Source organism: Phocoena sinus, chromosome 20 (genome assembly GCF_008692025.1).
Source record: "Phocoena sinus isolate mPhoSin1 chromosome 20, mPhoSin1.pri, whole genome shotgun sequence".
NCBI lineage: Eukaryota > Metazoa > Chordata > Mammalia > Artiodactyla > Phocoenidae > Phocoena > Phocoena sinus.
Genome location: NC_045782.1, coordinates 30,915,524 through 30,930,656, shown reverse-complemented (window position 1 = coordinate 30,930,656; position 15,133 = coordinate 30,915,524). Strand labels below are relative to the sequence as shown.

General features: G+C 35.7%; 1 protein-coding gene across 7 annotated transcripts in view; it reads left to right on the top strand.

Moving 5' to 3' along the window:
• BCAS3 (BCAS3 microtubule associated cell migration factor) overlaps nucleotides 1-15,133 on the top strand; it is a 578,866-nt gene that overhangs the window by 232,945 nt on the left and 330,788 nt on the right. For all 7 annotated transcript variants that reach the window (XR_004347453.1, XM_032616301.1, XM_032616303.1 and 4 more), the window contains one exon: nucleotides 5,253-5,403. Coding sequence is in view for 6 of the 7 variants with exons in the window: in XM_032616301.1 (XP_032472192.1) it covers nucleotides 5,253-5,403 (151 nt within the window). In the remaining variant the exon portion in view is untranslated. The remainder of the gene's footprint in view (nucleotides 1-5,252; nucleotides 5,404-15,133) is intronic.

Sequence of the window (15,133 nt, the reverse complement as noted above, 5' to 3'; positions counted from 1 at the left end):
TGGTTTTATCTTGGTGAGGCAGCGAAGGGTTTTAAGTTATGGCTAACTAAACCACAAGATTTGGAGCTTCTCGGTGAAATCACTTCCTTTTTCTAGACTACGGATCCTATCTGTAAAGTTCAGTGATCTCAAAATCTGTTCTGTTCCCTTGCTGAATAATTTAGGTACCTAAGTTCCTACTCCTCTGCCTCAATTGAAATATCCTTCTAAAACTGAAATATATTATCTTCCCATTGCTTTCCATTATAACTCTCTCCTAGTTAGAGATTTCTTACTATTGCTCACATCTGTGGCATCACTTTACATGCTCTCCTCTTCATGTTATCCTTATCCTCAGAATATTTCTACTCTTCTGCTCTTATCCATATTATACCCATCTTTCAAAGCCTAGGTTATGTCTCATCTGCTCTATGATCTCTTCTCCAAATAATTGATCCCGTGTGTACTTATCTTTAGTGCTAGGCAATTAGCACTTAATTATTCCTGTTACATGCATATTAGACTGTAAGCTTTGTGACAGCGAAGAATGCAGTCCTCACAGTGTGTGATCTTAGGCTAAGGCACTCAACAAATATTTGACTGCTCGTTGTGAAATGTGTGTGTTAAACATAGTCCTTGAATTTCATTAGCTTGTGACATATTTCGTGTTGCGGTCTGATTTCAGATCCAAATTAGATTCAGATCCAAACAATATTCAAAGAAATTAAAGGATACCTACATAAGTGGAAAGACATCCCATGTTCTTGGCTTGGTTGTGGTCTGATTTCAGATCCAAATTAGATTCAGATCCAAACAGTATTCAATGAAATTAAAGGATACCTACATAAGTGGAAAGACATCCAATGTTCTTGGCTTGGAAGAATTAATATTCTTAAGATGTCAGTGCTCCCTATACTGATCAACAGATTCAGTGCAATCCCTGTCAAAATCACAGCTGGCATTTTTGCAGATAATGACAAAATATAGGCGGAAGCAGCAAGTTTTGTTGGATATAATGATCCATCAAAGAAGCATAACAGACCACTGACTGTCTTAGAAAGAAAAGGAATTCAGCATGATTTTTCTGTTTTTTTTCTATCTTAAGTTCCTCTGAAAAACCGTTATTTGCAGTGACAGAGATGCTTCACAGTCCTTATTCTTCCTGGAAAAAAGTGAATAAGTGTTATAGGAGTTTTGAAAGTATTGTCTTCAGTGAGTTCTGTATGTGTGTATTTGGGTAAGGGTTTATGTAATGGGTATTTTAGAAGTCATCCCGATATGGCAGAATTTCAAAACAATTTGGAAATGAAAAACAACAAACACACTGATCTAAATTTTTAAATTCCACGTGGCTTGTATCTGAAGAGGACATTGATAATGTAATCTCAACTTCTGTCTTTATATTTCATAACCTTCTCTCTGGGAGATGTGTAACTTATTTGAATTTTGTAGTGGTAGGCTTACAAGGTGGTGACATCAAATAATATAGAAATAGTAAATGTCCAAATGGGTGCTTCTGCTCTACAGTATAGTATGTTCCCTTCTGCTATTATCCTTTCTTTCTTTTCAGTGACTATATGTTTTCTCTTTATTTTCAGATAGCAGTACAAATTGACATAACATGTCTGCTTAACAAAATTTAGCGTTAAGTTTGTCATTAGGCCAGGATATCATTAAATGGAAAAAGCAAAAGAGATCATGGATCCTGACTTGCCTCAGATTTCAAGTGTCAGAGTATTGAAGTAATAGACATTATAGGTACTATTTTGAGGACACTGGTTAAAAAACAAAAAAATTTGAAATGCATATTTGTAAGGTTGTGGTAAGTGTAAAATATAAAAGTTAAACAGTTTTTAGATTAAATTTATTTATTTATTTATTTATTTATTTGTGGCTGTGTTGGGTCTTCGTTTCTGTGCGAGGCTTTCTCCAGTTGCAGCAAGCGGGGGCCACTCTTTATTGCAGTGCATGGGCCTTTCACTATCGTGGCCTCTCTTGTTGTGGGGCACAGGCTCCAGACGTGCAGGCTCAGTAGTTGTGGCTCACGGGCTCAGTTGCTCCGCAGCATGTGGGATCTTCCCAGACCAGGGCTCGAACCCGTGTCCCCTGCATTGGCAGGCAGATTCCCAACCACTGCGCCACCAGGGAAGCCCCTAGATTGAATTTCTGAAGCAAAAAATGTACAAAAGAAACAAATTCATAAAGTGGAATTTATGAAAAAATATTTTGCTTGTTAAAAGATCTGTAAGAGAAGAAAAAGACAAGTCGCAGCAGGGTAGAAAATATTTAAGAATCATGTATCTTATAAAAGGTTTATATCCAGAATATATAAAGAACTTTTGAAATATGGGAGTAAGATCCATAAATGATTTCTTACATTTATAGTCGTTTGATTTTCAGCAAGGGTACCAGGACAGTCCATTGGTGTGGGAAAGAATATCTTTTCAACAAATGATGCTGGAACAAGTGGGTATTCAATATTCAAAAGAATGAAGTTGAACCCCTACCTCACACCATTTATAAAAATCAATTCAAAATTGGTCAGAGAGGGCTTCCCTGGTGACGCAGTGGTTGAGAGTCCACCTGCTGATGCAGGGGATGCGGGTTTGTGCCCCGGTCCGGGAGGATCTCACATGCCACGGAGCGGCTGGGCCCGTGAGCCGTGGCCGCTGGGCCTGCATGTCCAGAGCCTATGCTCCACAATGGGAGAGGCCACAACAGTGACAGGCCCATGTACTGCAAAAAAAAAAAAAAAAAAAATTGGTCAGAGACCTAAATGTTAGAGCTAAAAATATATAAAACTCTTAGAAGAAAACATAGCTCTAAATCTTTGTGTCCTTGGACTGGGAGTGGTTTCTTAGATATGACAACAAAAGAATAAGCAACTAAAGAAAATATAAAGAGTTCATCAAAATTAAAAACTTTTATGTTTCAAAGCATACCATGAAGAAAATGAAAGATGACACATGGAATGGGAGAAAATATTTATAAATCATGTATTTGATAAGGGACTTATGTTCTGAGAATATAATTAGTTGTTACAACTGAACAATAAAAGATAACTCAATTTTGGGTAAACATTTTGGATAGACATTTCTCCAAAGAAGGTATACAAATTACCAAAATGCACATGAAAAAGATGTTTAACATCATTAGTCATTAGTAAAATGAAAATCAAAAATACAGTGAGATACCACTTCACACCCACTAGGATAGATAAAATAAAAAAGATAGACCATAACAAATATTGTTGAGGATGTGGAGAATTTGGAGCGTTCATACACTGGTGCAGCCACAGTTTAGCAGTTCCTCAAAAGGTTAAATATAGACCCAACAGTTCCACTCCTAGGTGTATATACCCAAGAAAATTGAAAGCACAAGTCCACATAAAAACCTGTGCACTAATGTTCATAGAATCATTATTCATAGTAGCCTGTTAAAACAACCCAAATATTCATCATCTGGTATAAATGTGGTATATCCATACATTGGAATATTATTCAACCAGTTAAAGGACTGAACTATTGATACTTGGTAACATGGATGAACCTTGAAAACATAATAAGTGAAAGAAACACTCACAAAAGGCTACTTTGTATGATTTCATTTATATGTAATATCCAGAACAGGCAAATCTACAGAAACAGAAAAGATTCCTGTATCAAAAGCCGATGGGTGGGGCAAAGGAAGAGTATGGGCTAATGGGTATGGGCTTTCTTTTTGGGTGATGAAAATGTTCTGAAATTAGATAGTGATCATAGTATATGATTCTACTCTGTAGAATAAACTAAACACCATGGAATTGTACATTGTAAAAGGGTGAATTTTATGGTATATGAATTACATCTCAGCAAAAATATTAACCCAGTTTTTAAAATTGGCAAAAGCTTTACATAGGTACTTTACCAAAGAAAATATATGGATGACAAATAAGTACATGAACAATAACAACAACAAGCTAAACGTTTTTGACCATTAGAGAAATCCAGATAAAAGCCGGAATAGCTAAAATCAAAGAGCACCAATGCCAAATTCTGGTGTGGATGCAGAAGAACTGGAACTGCCATACTTTGCTGGTGGGAGTATGAAGATCAGCTACTTTGTCAAACTGTTTGGCATTTTCTCATAACCTTAAACATACAATTATTATGTCCATGCAAACATTCATTTACTATGATCAGCAGCTCCATTCCTAGATTATTTATATGTTTTTTAAAAACTTATATTCATACAAAAACCTGTTCAAAAATGTTTATAGCAGCTTTATTTGTAATAACCAAAAGTTGGAAACAAGTCAAATGTCCTTTCGCCAATGACTGGGTAAACAAACTGAAGTACTTCCATACAATGTGATCATACTCAGGAATAAAAAGGAAAGAATTGCTACATGTAGGAAAATGTAGAGTGGATGAATCTCAGATGCTTATTGGCAAGTGAAAGAAGCAAGACAATACTGTACATACTTTGTGATTTCATTTATAGGATGTTCCGGAAAATGCAAAGCCATGGAGAGGGAGAAAAGATAAGTGCATGAGAGGAATTTGGCTTATTGGTGAGAGCAGAGTAATTACTCTCACTGCAGATCGGATTTTATTTCACAGAGCTTGTTTTTCCTGGTTGTTAATGAGCCATAATGCCTATTCTTTTTTTTTTTTTGGTATTAATACCATCATAAAATAAAGGGTTGATTTTTTTTTTTTTAATTTTATGGTGGGGAGTGGTACATTTTGGGAGTAAGGCAATGTTTTTGCCTATTGACTTTTGTCAGTCTCACCCTATGTCTACTGTGGTGCATTCTATGGATACACATCCTTATGACTCATGTTTCTTCTGCTCTCTGAGCCTTTGCAGGTCGCCATGGCTGGAATATTCTCCCCACTTACTCTCAAGCTTGTTTAGGGAAATGTTCCATGCTTCCTCTAGACTAATTTAGATCTTGCCATTTTATTTTCTTTTACTATCCTATATTTCTTTATAGCACCATAAAATTATAATTAAGTTTTATACCAATTATTTGTATAACCATGTAACATCTATCCAATTCTGTATCCTCCAATCCTCCATCCTCAAACAATACAGTCTCTGTTTATAATCAATGCACATTTGGTATTACCAGAGTCCTTTGTTTTTCTTCCATCCATATAGCCATGATTCTTTTAGAATCCCTTCTGCCTTTAATAACTTTCTTAAAAGATTAGTGGAGTCAGTGCAAATCCTATCAGAGAAGGAAACTTCGCTTGGTGATGCTTTGCTTTTCTTTTTTCTCTTTGTAGGGAAACTCAACAGCCAAGACTCCTACAATAATTTTGCCAACAACAACCCTGGCAACCCCCGGCTTTCTCCTCTCCCCAGCCTGATGGTATTGATGCCTCTTGCACAAATCAAGCAGCCAATGACATTGGGAACCATCACCAAACGAACAGGGTAAGGCCTCAGGCTTGATGCTTTTTTAGTAGCTGTTTTAGAGGATTAAATACACAAAAATAAAACATACTTTTTCTTTGGGTGGTTTTGATTATGTTCTTCATTTACAGCCCACATGAGACTTAATGGCAGCAGATTAAATACAAAGTATAGAACATACACAAACACATTCATACATAGCCATGTACACACACATTCACAGAAAAAACAAAGCAGTGACAAGTTGTGAAAACTAGTATTGGCTAATAAAAACCAGATCCATTTACTCAGGCTTATAGTTGCTGCCTTGTGGCTTTGTCTGAAAGTAGTGCAGTTGCATTTTCTTGCTTTTGTGGACATGATCTGGATTTATAATGACCCCCAAATTTTGACTGACACCAATAGTAGGGAGAGAACTTAATATGACAACCATGTTTCTAATACTTTAAAAAAAAATCATCTACATTGAGGTACAATTTACATATAATAATCTATTGTTAGTATCAGGACAATGTGATATTATGGATAGTTTTCAAAATCCAGAGTCCTAGGGTTTAGGCTTTACTCAGATTGGTCCTTAACATCCTCAGAGACTCTTGATGACTCACTTGATATCTTTGTGCTCATTTTAGCTATTTAAAAAATTTTTCAAATTCCTACCTGTTAGGAATATAAAATTATCACTTCTTTGGGTTCCTGAAAATAAAGTGCTGTGTCTAAGATTATTAGATATTCAATTGTATAACAACTGTGAAACTCCATTATGTTCCCCAAAATATATATGTCTATAGCCAAATTACCTATTTTCATCAGTAAGCAGTCCTGAGGTTTAGCCTAATTTGAAATGGAACAACTGTCTTAAAATTCTGTATTTGGTAGTCAAGAGAAAACTCCATCTTGGCATTGTCTTCAAGGTCTTTCCAATAAGAGGAATAGACTTAATTATGTGGCTGCTGTATCATTATGTTTTAATATTGTTGTGCTAGGTGGTGAAGTGTTTACAGAAGCTGCTTTTGTAAGAAGAAATACTCATTCTCCAGGATGAGACCTTTTAGCTCCAGATTTCACCATTACACTGAAATTGACCCTCTACCTAGTGGAGTTGTGTTTGCCTATAAATTCCTGTTTCTGAATGCAGAAATTGAGGTTGTGGTGTATTAAGGGAAAAATACAGCAAACCGAGCTCCCAAATCAGACATCTTATGATACAAATCATTTGCCTGTATTTTTAAAAATTGATGTCAGCTTTTTAACTCTTCATTAGTAGTGTAATTTAAATAGAATTTTTACCTCCCTTTCCTCTTATTTCGTTTCTTTATTTTAAAATAAGTTAAATAAGAGTGGCTATGGATAGTAAAGGGGTTATGAACTTATATTTACAGGTGGCTCATTTTTTTCTTTGTGTAATGATACATTTCTGGGATGTAATAAAATAAATAATTTTATTTTAGTCTCAAATAAAAATGAGACTAAATCTTGAATCATAATCTTAAAAGTTATTTTTTCACTCACAGAAGTCAGTCAGTACATAAATATACCTTCTTGATCCAACCCAGCATTGTAGAATTCTACAAAGTGTTTGTCAGTCTTTCCTGAATCTAAGAATCTAATCTCAAAATTGTTCCTCTTGATTTTAATTTTACCACTAAGATCCTAAATGAAGTTCTATGCTTGAAATCACGTGATCTTAGAGTTTAATTCAAAATATTTGTGGGGAGGTTGAAAAGTGAGTTTACTTCTGTATATATTTGAAACTTTCCATAATAAAAAGATAAACTATCACACACTCTTTCACTGTCTCTCTTGCTACTCTTTCTCCCTGTCTTTAGTTGGGTAGAAACTATTAATCATCTGGTGTCTTCCTGTGCTACCATACTTTATGAACTTAGATAACTTCTGTGTTTCCTTTTCTTGTTAAAAACTTGGTCACAGGGCTTCCCTGGTGGCGCAGTGGTTGAGAGTCTGCCTGCCGATGCAGGGGACGCGGGTTCGTGCCCCGGTCTGGGAGGATCCCACATGCCGCGGAGTGGCTGGGCCAGTGAGCCATGGCTGTAGAGCCTGCGCGTCCGGAGCCTGTGCTCCGCAGCAGGAGAGGCAAAAAAAAAAAAAAAAAAAAAAAACTTGGTCACAATTCCTAGATTTTCAGAGCACGTGTATTATGTTCCCTTATATTCTAGACAGTTTAATGATTATTTATTAATGAATTAAGTGATAGGAATTTGAATTGTGTGCTTTGAAATTAATATTAGTTCAAGATACATGTATCTATTAGTTACTGGGCTTTTTTTTTTTAACATCTTTATTAGAGTATAATTGCTTTACAATGGTGTGTTAGTTTCAGCTTTATAACAAAGTGAATCAGCTATACATATACATGTATCCCCATATCTCCTCCCTCTTTACTGGGCTTTTAATCTCAGATCTCAAACCATTTTATTTTTTCCAAATTTTTGAATTCTTTTTGGCATGTCCCCTATCTTGGAGTGTTTAGAAGGAATAATTACTGCTTGTCCCACAGTGAGTCCTTGGCTTTTAAATTTTAAACATTTTGATAAAGATTCATTCAAACTTACCAAAAAAAGTTACAAGACCAGTAAAAGGAATTCCTGTATACCCACATTTCCCAAATGTTAGCAGTTTAACATATTTGCCTTATCATTTATCTTTTCTCACTCGGCACACACATACACACATGCACACACACATCCACCAAAAGCTCATTTTATTAGTATTTTTTTCTTCTATATGGTTGTTTTCTGTAATGAATTCTCTACTATGGCAGAGCTTTAGTGCTCCATAAATTACCCCACCCACTCTTCTTTTTTTCCCACCCCTCCTACTATTCTTTTTTCCCCTTCCTATTAACAAAGATTACAGTGACCAAAAACACCTTGATGATAGTATTCATAACTTATGCTTGCCTATGGCTAGGTTACAAGACTTAATACCCTTAAGCCATTTTCTGAAGGGTTTGTTGATTATATTTAGAAATTGCTATTGTGACTTTACTTATAATTCTTATAGTACTACTGTAAGTCACCCAAACATTTGGTCATAGAATTTTTAGAATATAGTTTGTGGTTTTATTTTCTTAACATTTAGCATTTTCATTGAAATACATGTATTTTGCCTAACCAAAAGTAATATTTTTGGGGGGAGAGTAAGATATATTCCCTAAATTTCCATTTTTGACATATGCTGAGATTTGAAGCACATCCCAGACATTTTTATATCATTAGATTTCTCCCATTAGGTAGTAAGGTTATATTTATGTCATTTTTATTAAGAAAAAAAAATTTTTTTTTTACTGTGACCAGTTCGCAAGCTGCCCTTAGCTCACTTGCGTTATTTCCATCAAATTTTATATATTCACTGAGAATTTTGCCTGCCACATTAAGGTAACTAGAGTGAGGAGCAAACAGGCTTTTAATTTTCCAGGTCATTGTGGAAATCCTGATTTACTCTGTGCTTCAGTGAAATGCCTTTCCTAACATTTTAAAGATAAAATTAACAGAAGTATTTGACACGAATTATGTAGAAAGAGAACACAGAGCTGACTCATTTATAGACATGTAAGTTCAAATATACCTGATAATATATCTAGTAAAATATATATTATTTGTTCCATGTCCTAGATATTTGGCATAATGGCATGAAATAAACATTAAAAATCATATTTCTAGCATAGAGATTTCCAAGGATTGCTTAGGATCCTATATTTAAATAACCAAATTTAGATGGAAGCCTTAACTCAGACCTTCAGGGGATAGACGTGTACTTACCGTGTTTCATGTCTGCCCTCTTATTTTTGGAAATATAGATCCCTGAAAGCCTGTGCAGTGTCAGGGACCATCTGTCTTATTCGAAGACATTTGCAAGGCCAGTAGAACTACAAATGGCAAAAGACAGATGTATTTGCACCTTCACATTCTGTACCTTGAAGCAGCACTGGGAGGAAATAAGGCCTGTTTTGGCAACAGCTGTTGCTTAACCCGATTGTAGTACACACTGGTGAAGGCAAAAGACGTGCTAAGAATCTTTTGGTTTAACAGTCACTCATTCAAACAAAACCCATTTCTTCCAGTCTGAGACTGGAGGATTGGAAGGACCTCCATCATGTTTTTATCATGTGTGAATAAGTGTAGTTTTCATCTATTAAAAGTGAAACTGGGTGCTAAGGGATTGCTCATTGTTTTGGAGTATAAAGTTTTTGTAGTAGGGATTTACTAAGCAATAGTCCATAGATGTTTGGTTGCATTAATTTTTAATGCTTCCTATGTAAAAACTTACTAAATAGATAATTTTCATCAATATGCTTAATTTTTTGTACATCAAATCTAAAATTATTAACATATACACATCATTTTGTGGGCACAAGCAGGGAACAGTACATTTCAAAAAATGGTCAGGGGACTTCCCTGGTGGTGCAGTGGTTAAGAATCCGCCTGCCAATGCAGGGGACATGGGTTCGAGAGCCAACACAGCCATACATACATACATAAATATAAATAATTAATTAATAAAAAGAACAGTATATGTGGAATGTGCAAAAAAAGAGTGGTCAGAGTAATTTCATGGGAATAAAAATATAGAAATTGGGAATGAAGTTATTTCCTTGACCTTAACTAGCTGAGGTTTTTGGTGAAGTAAACCTGGTATGACTTGTTGTCTTTCATAGGTTTCCTTTTTCTTAAATCGAGCAGCTTTTTGCTCCTTCTTCCCTCCCCCCCATTTTTGTATTTATTCATTTCTGTGTGAGCAATTCGAGCTAGGTATTAGGAACTTTTGGCCTGACCCTGTAGAAGTAGATAATGTAGTAAAAGAATACTGACTTAGGAGTCTGAAGCTCTGGTTTCACATCTTGGTTGTCCTAGGTAAATTTCTTCATCTGAAAAATGAAAGTTTGTATGTATGGATTATTATCTGTCATACTTACAGTGTATGAATTCCCACCAGGTGTTTGATCCTGTTACCTACTTTCTAAGCCTCATTCATTGCTGTGCCCTAGGCCAGTGCTTCGCAAGAGCTCCATTTAGAACACATAGATGATTATTCTTATTTAGAAATGGAAGCATTTAATAGCATTTATTTGCTTATCTGTAATTGAAATTTGTAGACTAAATCTGCCGTCAGAGCTTGCTAAGTGAATAAATGACATTGGCATATAGTCCTTGAGGAAGGTCTATTCCTCCTAATTCAGTTACGTCTGCCTTGGCTTATTTAGACGCTTTGACCTGAGCCCCAAATGTTATAGGTGAAGTTCTAAGAGTTAAATGGGTAAGATTTGGAGAAAGATTCCCCAGATACAGTAGCAAATGGTAATTCTCCACCTCCCAGCCCTGTCTTATCTATGTGTTATTTCTTGATAGCTAAGCTGTGTATGTTTGGTTCCAGATATAAAGTAATTGATAATGTATTTTCATTAGGGTGGATATGTCTACATGTGCAATATACATATATAGTTTGAGTTTTCAGTTTTTGTACTAAATCAGTAGAATCCTTAAACCACTCCATAGTTTGTTCCCTTTTACCATATATCTGTGGATTTGCGGGGGGATGGGAGCGGTGAGAGGATTAAGTCTCCTATATACTGTATTACAAGTCAGTAAGCATTACTTTCTATAGAAATTTGACAATCTGTGTGTACTATTCTAGTCTCTCTTCTGCCACATCTGGCAGAATTTGAACATTAGTGTTTTTCTAATGAAAATCTTGACCTTGTAATTTAAATTTGCATGTTGAACGTACCTCAGATTAGACAATTTATCTGTATATTTCAGCTTGAATTTGCCTTGAGATCAATAATTTGAGAGCCAATAATGCCATAGGTCTCTGTAGTAGTAAGTGGTTAAAATTAAATTAATGAAAAATTTAAAGTAATACTTGAAAATGGTGTGAGGACTGGTCTGCTTGCATGCACGTAGGAAATGTGTGTCCATCAAAGATGCTGCTTAACAGGGGGCATAGAGAGCGTAGCAGAGTCATTAGGGTTCCTGGAATATTTTGTTAGAGAATACGGCTTTACTTTACAATTTACACATAATGTTGTATAGCCCTTTCTCTGTTCAGTATGTTTAATATTTATATGGGCTCTTTCTGATGTCTGTTAAGTGATAGTGCTTGAATTCTCATAGGACATGATCAGTTGGAAAATAGGAGTTTCAGAGATTTTTTTAGTTTCTATAACTCTGAAGATGATGAAATCTAATCATTATTAATGCCTTTCAGCACTAGAGTCAAGTTATAAAAGATTTTACCATGTTCAAATCAAATCTAGACTTACTTTTCCCTTACATATAAAAAAAAAAAAGTCTTCACATTTGTCTTGTTTTCAGCTAGTAAGACCAAAGCTTTTGTGGTACTGTGTGGCCTTTGAAAAAATGAATCAGAGTTTAAAGAGTTACATAGCATTAATGATTTGATATAAAGCACAATTCCTAACTGTCTTCTGACAGTCTCCAGAAGAAACCGTTTGAGAGCCAAAGGCAAAGTCACTCTATGCTGGACTAGCATTTCTGTATTTTTAGTCTCTTGGCCAGCCCTGATGTTTTTCAATCAGAATTCAGCTTAAAAAGGACATAATCATGACTTAAGTGGATAGGTTTTATATGGATTGTTCAACCTGCTGAAACTTAATAGTGTTTGGAAAACACACAAATTCTTAATACCTGAATATGATAATTTGAGTTGCATTTGTTAATTCAGACCATTTAAATTCCCTATACACTCTTACTCACACGCTCTCTTCCTCCTTCGAGTCACGCCCTGTAAAACTACAGCTGCGGGATTTTGGAGAGGAGCGGAAAGTCATAGGTGAAGACAGCTGGATCATGGACTTGGCCTTTGTGACTTTATATTTTCATTCTTTCCCTACTGAGGAAAGATGAAGCGGGCACATTTCAAAAGAACAGCTGACACCACCCATGCAAAGTCAGTAGTTACGTCAGTCACTCTAATTCGTTGGAGTTTGTGGCTCTTCTTTTACATGTATGTGGCAGAGGTCCAGTTTGTCGGAACGAGTAAGAAGTGGGTGAGTACAGATTGGGACCGTGCCAAATGTACGTGCTGAAGCGGGTCCTCACCCTGTTTCCCCAACCCCTGTTTTCTCCTTGAGCTGCGTCAGCCTGTAGATCCTTATTTGGCTAAAGAAGGATGGCTTGTAACTCACACAACCGAGTTATGTTGTGAACAGTGAGGACTGTGTTGTCTTTAAACTTGACCACACTGCTGTTTAGTGCAGGCCTGTTTGCTACAGTGTCTAGAGGGTTAACAGTGCATTTTGAGATTGTGGGGTTGTAGAAATCTTGTTGGTAACATGCTGCTACTGTCCGGGAAGGAAAATCTAGGATATTTAATTTAAAAAAAAAAAAAAAAAACCCAAAACTTGTGTTTAATTTGTTTGGCTAATATGTTTCTTTTTTATATATAAGGAAATTTAAACTTGGAAAAAGGTATTTACTAGCTCTGTAGGTGGGAACATCAGCTGGTCTTTCGAAATGTAGAAACTTAATTTTGTTTCATTTTTGTTTGATTTTGGGGGTCAATCAGAAGCCTTTTAAGTCATAAAGGATTAAGATAAAACTTTCAAATTCTTTACAGTGAATCAGTTGGATTCTGATATTTGGAATGAGGTGGGAGACTGTCTAGCTTCTATGCAATATATGCTAAAGAGCGACTCATGCCCAGACGTTCCAGACAAGTGCTTCTGTCAGAATCGTTTGAACTGTTTGATTAATTCAGGTGTCTGCCTAAGGAAGAATATGAAAGGGAGTTGGATAGTATGTGCCAACAATAACTTCTTCATTTTGGTGGTATTTGTGGGCATATGGAAATGTGTTGAACTTTCCATTTTCTGATCCTTTTTTTATGGCGTCACAGTGCTGTTGAGACATTGGAGTCTTCACGTGGTCACACTTATTTAAAATGGTGTTTCTCAAAGTTCCGGGTGAGCTCCAGTAACATTTTGTTTCTGATGTAATTAGTGAATCATGAAATCAAGACAAGGGGATCATGGCTAACTTTTTTTTCATTAATGAAATAGAATATAATAGAATGTAATTTCGCTACTGGTTCTGCAAACTAACAGCCTTGGCATTATCTAGGAGCTTGTTAGAAATATAGAATCCAAGGCCCCACTCAGACCTATCTACCCTGTCATTATATGCAACAATCTTCACTGTAACTAAATCCCAACATTAATGTTTACAAAACGTTGAAATAGAGAATAATAAAGTTGATCACACACCAAAAAAACCCACATTCATTAAATTGTTTCAATTTGTGTGTGTTCATGTACATACCAGCTTACACGTTAATACATTTGTCTCTTAGTATCCAAAGGGGGTTGGTTCCCACCCCGTGCCAAAATCGTGGATGCTCAAGTTCCTTATATGAAATGGCCTAGTATTTGCATATAACCTACACACATCTACCCATATATTTTAAATCATTTCTAAATTGTAAATAGTTGCTGGTGCACAGCAAGTTTTGCGTTTTGGAACTTTCTTTTTTTTTGATCTATATTTGTTTGTGGATGTGGGCCCTATGGATATGGAGGACCAACTGTATATTTCTGTGGGTCATAGTCAAAAAAATTTTTGAAATACATTGTTTTAGATGTGGATGATGACATCTGAATGATGACATTTCTCTGATTGTGGTCTTATCATTAACTGTGGGAGAGATTTCCTTGCTTTGTATTGACATCATCTCTAAAGTTTTCTTTTCCAATATTTCTGTCTTCCAACTCACTCTTTCTTCTAATAGTATCTTGCTTTTCTGTTCCCTTTTTCATATCTTCTGTTCTTTAGTCCTCAGAATTGTACTCAGTTTTGTGAATATGTTCAGTTCACTGGGAGATTGGTGCTAATAAGCATGATTTTTCTTTTTTAATGTTCCTAACACCATAGTTGAAGAAGAAAATTACCAAGTTATGCAGTGCTCTTTCCTTCTCAGTTTATTATGTCTTCCTTCCAAATGTCAGATGCAACAGCGATATTTTGTTCTGTGTGCAAATATGCATAGCATGTCTTAAATGCTGTGAACAGAATATTAAGAAGTATGTGTAACATTGAAGTCTGCCTTTGTATCCCCAGCTGTATTTAAAGCAAGCAGTTGTGGCTTTAGTTTCCTGTATTCCAACCTAGCTCAGTGTAGGCCAGATAGAGGAAGCTAACCTCTTCTATCATTATTAAGAATAATGCTAATTTCCTGGAATGTGACCCTAAAATGGAAGTAAATCATACCACAGACTTGGTTTTAGTGTTAGTTCCTTTGACCAGCAATATGCAGTTCAACTTACTGTAATTAAGCAGCTTAGAAAATATGTACTTTCTTTCTGTGGCTCTGAGACTACAACTGGTGAACAGCAAACAATGCTTATCAAATTTTTATTGAGTCCCCTTTCGCTAGTTTTAAACATTTCGTGTCACACAACCACACATCTATCGCTACTGGTCCCACTCTTTTCTCCATCCAATTATTCCATTTAACTTGTACTTTGTTTTAAAGGGCCTCTGAAGTGGATTTTATTTTATTTTACCTTAGGAACCCTACAGGGGTGCTCCAGAAAAGGGGGAGAAATAGAGCATTTTGAAATCTCTAACCCTATGAAAATTAAGGGCCTTGTTACTGCACATCATTCTATTTATTGGTTATATCAGACTTGTTAGTATCTATGGCAGGATTGCAAACGATTACTAATTTTTAAATTTATTTTATCCATACTCTTTAACAGTATAATAAACATGTA